General features: G+C 49.1%; 1 protein-coding gene across 1 annotated transcript in view; it reads right to left on the bottom strand.

The window, feature by feature from the left end:
- The window catches only part of TENT4B (terminal nucleotidyltransferase 4B), a 67,649-nt gene extending 61,843 nt beyond the window's left edge, over positions 1-5,806 (bottom strand). The window contains exon 1 of the mRNA XM_021704808.2: positions 5,175-5,806. Within this exon, the coding sequence (XP_021560483.2) occupies positions 5,175-5,806 (632 nt within the window). The remainder of the gene's footprint in view (positions 1-5,174) is intronic.
- Between the last annotated feature and the right edge of the window lie 264 nt (positions 5,807-6,070).

The raw sequence follows: 6,070 nt of genomic DNA, 5'->3' as shown, positions 1-6,070 counted from the left end.
AGCCCGCTTCTCCCTCTCCCACTCCCCCTGCTTGTGTTCCCTCTCTCGCTGTGTCTCTCTCTGTCAAATAAATAAATAAAATCTTTAAAAAAAAAAAAAAAAAAGAATATCTAACTACAACCATCTGACCAGTGCCCATATCAGCAGGGGAGCCCCTGGATTTTCTTCCCATGGACTCTTCTGGACTCCTAACACTAGGATGTATTGGTAGGGGTTTCATGGAAGAAGCTGTGCTATAAGGCCATCTATCACACCAGGACCAGCACTGTGATAACACCCCCCCCCCACCACCGCCTTGGTTCCTTCTAGTATCCCTTTCCTATCCTTCCTTTACCACAATATCCTACACCTTCTGTGTGAATCCAGGGTAGACTACAAAAAGCTCTATCCACTCCCTGGTTCCTCTTGCCTTTCAACAGCTAAAAGCTTAATGGGGTTTGAAAAAGACTCCACACCCTGACGTACCAATGATTCGGAGAGTGACAGTGTTTGGGTCACAGATTATATATATTTTTTTATTTTTTTTTTAAAGATTTTATTTATTTATTTGAGAGAGAGAATGAGAGAGAGAGAGACCACATGAGGGGGGGCGGGGCAGAGGGAGAAGCAGACCCCCTGCTGAGCAGGGAGCCCGATATGGGACTCGATCCCGGGACTCCAGGATCATGACCTGAGCCGAAGGCAGTCGCTTAACCAACTGAGCCACCCAGGCGCCCTGGGTCACAGATTTTAGACAGAAGATGAGCTGTGACATGGAAGTACCTTAGTTGAACACAGTATACTAGATTTGGGGAAATCCACAAATATGAATTACACTGTTAGTGTAGAATCTACCCTGCAGGAAACCTAAGGTCTTCTTGAAATCACCTTTCGGTACTCAAATGCAGTAAACTTCAAGGACCTGAGGGTTTTATTCACCGAAGAATTACTGTGGGCTACACGTGCAAATGCACAGAAATGAATACTTAGAGGAAGCACTTGGAACAAGACCTCTCAATTCTTTCATATTCAACGCCATGTTAATCTGCCTGATCACTTACTTTGAAGCCCAGCATTAACAGCAATCCTATTGATCACAGTGCACAGAAATTCGCAGAAAGAGGCCATAATGCTGGTGCTGAAGAATAGTGTCAGCATCTTGGATTTACCATGATCTAGAGTACCGCGTACGTCAGGAAGGACACTGCCCCACTGCAGCAAAGCTGACTACGCCTTGGTCCCCAAATTTCAACTCACTGCTACACAGCTCCGCCTAAACATCACCTATGTTTTACTCCAAATCCACAATGCCACCCCTAATTTGCAATAATAACAACAGCTATGTTTCCCCACTCTGGTTCAAAGCTACTGTGCGATTATTTAACCCAGGAAGGCAGTCAGAATCCTCTCCACCCTCACCCTGTAGCAGCGCTCACACTCATTCGTTCTTTACCGTTCCCATCCCCAGTGGCCCTGGTCAAGAAATTATTCCTTAAACTCAAGTTTCCCAGCAGGGTCTTCTCGATGTCCCACAGTCAAATTCATGCTCCAAAACATTATTCTGAACAAGTCATCCAAGCCTTGAAAAAAAAAAAAAAATCTACAGATCTGGCAATGCAGCCAACACAAATCTATTCTGATTAGCTTGGACAAGCTCCAAGCACCTTCCACAAGAAGTTTCTAGACACAGGGGGCTCAAGACCAAGGACTCTGAATCTCCATAAGGTAACTGTGTTCACTACTTTTTTGACATCGCTTCTTTCTCTATGGTAATCAACAATTAAATCTTTGAAAAGGGTTTATGGCTCATTTTCATGGACAACCAGAAGGAGCAGGTGGACTGCTTCCTACACCACAGCCAGCCTTGGAGGAGAATGAATTCCAAGAAATAGAATAGTGAAAGCAACTTTAAAAAGAAAAAAAGGAACACGAGCAAACTCCCTGAGTCTGTGAGTACATGGAGAAGGCTGAAGTGGTGAGCGGATTTTTAATTTTTTTTTTAAGATTTTATTTTTAAGTAATCTCTCTGCCCAAAATGAGGCTCAAACTCACAACCCTGAGATCAAGAGTCACATGCTCCACTGACTCAACCAGCCAGGCACCCCTAGTTGGATTTAATTTTGAGAGAGAATATGAAGCCTTCAGGATGAAATCCAAGTATCTTACTCTACATTTAAGAACTTTCCAGGCACCTGGGTGGCTCAGTCAGTTAAGCATCCAACTCTTGATTTTGGCTCAGGTCACGATCTCAGGGTCATGAGATAGAGCCTTGCATTGGGTTCCATCCTCAGCACAGAGTCTGCTTGAGATTCTCTCTCTCCCCCTCTCCCTTTGCCCCTCCCCCCTGCTCGTGCATGCTCTTTCAAGTAAAAAAAAAATAAAACTAAAAAAAAAAAAAAAGAAAGGAAAGAAAGAATGAAATTTCCATCTTAGAGGCCCCTGGGTAGCTCAACTGGTTAGGTAACCAACTCTTGATTTCGCCTCAGGTCATGATCTCAAGGTCCTGGGATTAAGCCCTGCATGGGGCCCCACATTCAGCATGGAGTCTGCTGGAGATTCTCTCTCTCCCTCTGCCCCTCCCCCCTGCTCGTGCACACTCTCTCTAAATAAATAAAATCTTAAAATAAAAAAAGAAATTTCCATCCTAACTAGTGACCTAGTGGGTTAGTGAAAACATATACATAAAAGGAAAAATAAACATAAGCAGACTATAGCAAGAACGTGAAGCAAGTAATTCAAGAGTTCAAAGGAGGAACCACAAAAATGAAGCACCTGGATGACAGAGAAGTCAGGATTTTGAACTGTATCCTGGAGTGTTCAGGGAGTATGTAAACCAGTTTGGCTAAGGCAGAGAACACAGAGACCAAAGAATATGAGAGAGAGTGTATGTATACAGCCGTCCCACAGTTCCAGTCCATTGTTCATATGCCTTTTACTCCTCTATCTGGACTTAAGTCGGTTCAGAGGCCAGGAACCACTACAGTTTGTTGACCTATTAGCTAAACGTCAGTCCCCAGAACTCAGAATGTAACAGTTTTACTAAATTTAATCTCAGGACAGCATAACATTGAGGTGCACTGTGAATTCAGATTTTTAAATACCTGTACTAAAAATAGCAAAACTTTTGTAAAAGTCAAGACGCAGGGATCCACAAATCAAAACAAGAATTTTTAAACCCAGACACTTACAAAAACAGTTAGGAACTGCTTAATAACATAGACATCCTCTAAAGGAAAAGGCAGAAGAACTGAAAGTCTCATGAAGTGATAAACAGTTTCAAAAACAGGTTTACAATCAGTTTTTAAACACTAAAACTACTCCGGGAAATGGAAATTCTTTTCCTTAATCCCTTTGAGGGCAATATACCTGAGTCAGGAATAAGAACATCCTGCCTCTGCCTAAGTTCAAATGTGAACCTTTTACAATATCCCTAACATTAAATAGCAAATAGAGGAGAAGACAATTTCCAATCCGTCAAAAAGAAAAGCAGCCACTGTTCTGGATTTGTCACCTATCTTTGCCAGACACATAAGCAGAAGCTTCAGTAAAACGAAACTAGGGAACCTCAAGGTTTGAGTTGACAATGATTACTTAACTGGAGCTTATTTCTGTGAAATGAAACTACCAAAACCTTTAAATATCAATTTGCTTGTCGCTAAACCACAGGTTTATGCTTCGTCTTGGAAATGCTAACAGGATGGAACCCGTGAGCCTTTTATTAAAACGTGATGACCATGGAGAGCGCCCTTGAAGCTTAGCAACAGAGGACTCAACCCTAAAAGGTTCCCCTCTGAAAAAGTGAGGACGGGTTTGACATGTAACCCAGCACCAGTCCTAAAACGCTTGACTGCACTTTCCATAAAAGGTGGGAGTTGTAATAGTAGCACAGAGCAGACACCAGCCCACTAGAAGCAGATGGAACCCACCAACTCATTTTACCCAGACCTCCAAAAAGGTACACAGAACTGTCTGTGCTTGCCAAAGCAGGGCAGATCTGAATGGGTGAATCTACGAAAACGCTTCACAAAGGATTACTAATGGTATTGCATTTGCCTACTGTAGCCCCCAGTGTAAAACAGGATCTGGAAAATGAAAAACAATTTAAAAGCTCGTTCTCCATACTCAAGCTAAACACACACACGGCCCAGATTTTTATTTTACAAAATAAAAAATGACTCAGTAACCTATTCCAGGACAGGGGCTCTTCTAGAAGGGATATCTAGCTAGAAACATTCCCTGCTTATGTACATAGTTCATCAGGGGTCAGGTAAGATTCCATTTTGTAACAGCTGAACTTTAAACAGAAAGTCATTAATGGTGCAACATTCACTCATTAGCATGAAGCTACCCCCTAGAATGAAAAGCATTGGCCGTATCTGCCAGGATGACAACTTTACAGTGAGAAGCTGAAGCCAAGGATCCTGAACTCCTAGAAAGTTCTATTGGCCTCAGAAGAGCTCACCATCTCCACCGGCCTACACTTAGCTGTCACCCTATTTCTCAATCCCCACAGAAAAAGACATCGCTAATACCGGAAATTTATTTTAAATAAAAAATTAAAAGATTGGCAAAAGGGTCAACAGCCGGCAAAACATTACAGGGCTGACATGATTCCTGTTTGGGATTGGGGGAGGGGGAGGAGCTTTCTGGATGTTTCTATTCTTGGCAAGGAAAGCACCTCCAGGTCCTGTACCATCAAAAGGCAGTAACACAGGAATGTTCTCAGGGAATCAATGATCTGCCTGTGCTAACAGACTTCATCTCTGGGTGTGCTGATGGGGAGCAAGATGGGGAGGGCTGGAGGGGGGAGACTGGGGAAGGTGTGTTTGACTAGGGGGGGATGGGAGGAAAGACTAGATGGATAAAGGGGCCGGGAAAGGTGTGGACTGTTAAGGGGGAGAGTGCGGATGACTAAGGGAGGTGAGGGGAGGATGTGGATGGCTAAGGGGATGTCCAGAAAAGGCCTGGAAGGCTGAGGCGGAGGGGGAAAAGGTGTGGACCGCTAAGAAGGAGTGGGGGAAGGTGCGGATGGCGGAGGGATGGAGGGATGGCCATCAGACCCTGGAGAAGCGGCAACGAAGGCAGGCCGAGGGGGGTGGCCTCGCCCAGGCTCCCCCCTATCCACCTTCTGTGGGCGTGTGCCCGGCTGCGCGTGTGCAAGGGCCAGGCCACCAGGCCGCAGGGCCACCACTCACCCCACGACTCCCTGGTTGTAGTTCCTCCGCTTCCACGGGGTCCCGCTGTACACGCCCCCGCTGCCGTCGGCCCGGCCGCCCCCCGCGGCCCGCCCTCCGCTGGGCTGCAGCAGGCTGTAGTTGAGTCCATAGGTGCTGGCCTTATTGTCGCGCTTCCTCTTGTTGCTGCTGCCCGAGGCCGGGTCCGCGGGCTCCGCGGCGGGGACGGCGGCGGAGGAGTGTGGGGACGAGGACGCGGAGGGGGACGGGGACGCCGAGGGGCCCGCGACAGCCCGGCGGGCCCAGGCCGCCGGCTGGTGGTGGTTGTTGTTGTTGTTGGTCGTCTCCAGGGGCAGGAAGTCCCGCTGCTCCGCGGACTGCGCGTGGCCGCCCAGCAGGCGCTCCCCGGAGCGGTACATGCCGGCCGGGGCCGGGGCCGGGGCCGCGCCGCCGGGGCTGCCGGTGCTGCTGCCGCTCCCGCCGGTGGCCGTGCTGCTGCTGCCCCCGCCGCCGCCGCTCGCGCCGCCGCTACTGTGACAGTGGTGGTTGAAGTAGAGGTTTCTCAGCCCCTGGGTCGTCTCCCAGATCTGCATCCACAGACTGTTGGACGGTCCGAGCTGCTCTGGCTGGAACCAGGCGATCCTCGGATCCATCAAACGGCGGCGGCCGCTGCCCCCGCCCCTCCCGGCCACCCGCAGGGCCGCCGCCGCCGCCGCGCCTCAGGCGCAAGCCCGGCCTCGGCGGCTGCTGCTGCTGCTGCTGCTGCTGCTGCTGCTGCTGCTACTGCTGCTCTGGGCCCGCCGCGGGCGGCGCGGTCGCGCAGGGAGCCCGGCCGGCGCCGGCGGCGTCGCTCCCGCCCTCGGGGGCTCCGCGGGCCCTCCCCCCCTCCCTCCGCCCCTCCGCCGAGCCCCTGTCAC

This window comes from Neomonachus schauinslandi, chromosome 16 (assembly GCF_002201575.2).
Source record: "Neomonachus schauinslandi chromosome 16, ASM220157v2, whole genome shotgun sequence".
Lineage (NCBI taxonomy): Eukaryota > Metazoa > Chordata > Mammalia > Carnivora > Phocidae > Neomonachus > Neomonachus schauinslandi.
This window is presented reverse-complemented; position numbering and strand designations above follow the sequence as displayed.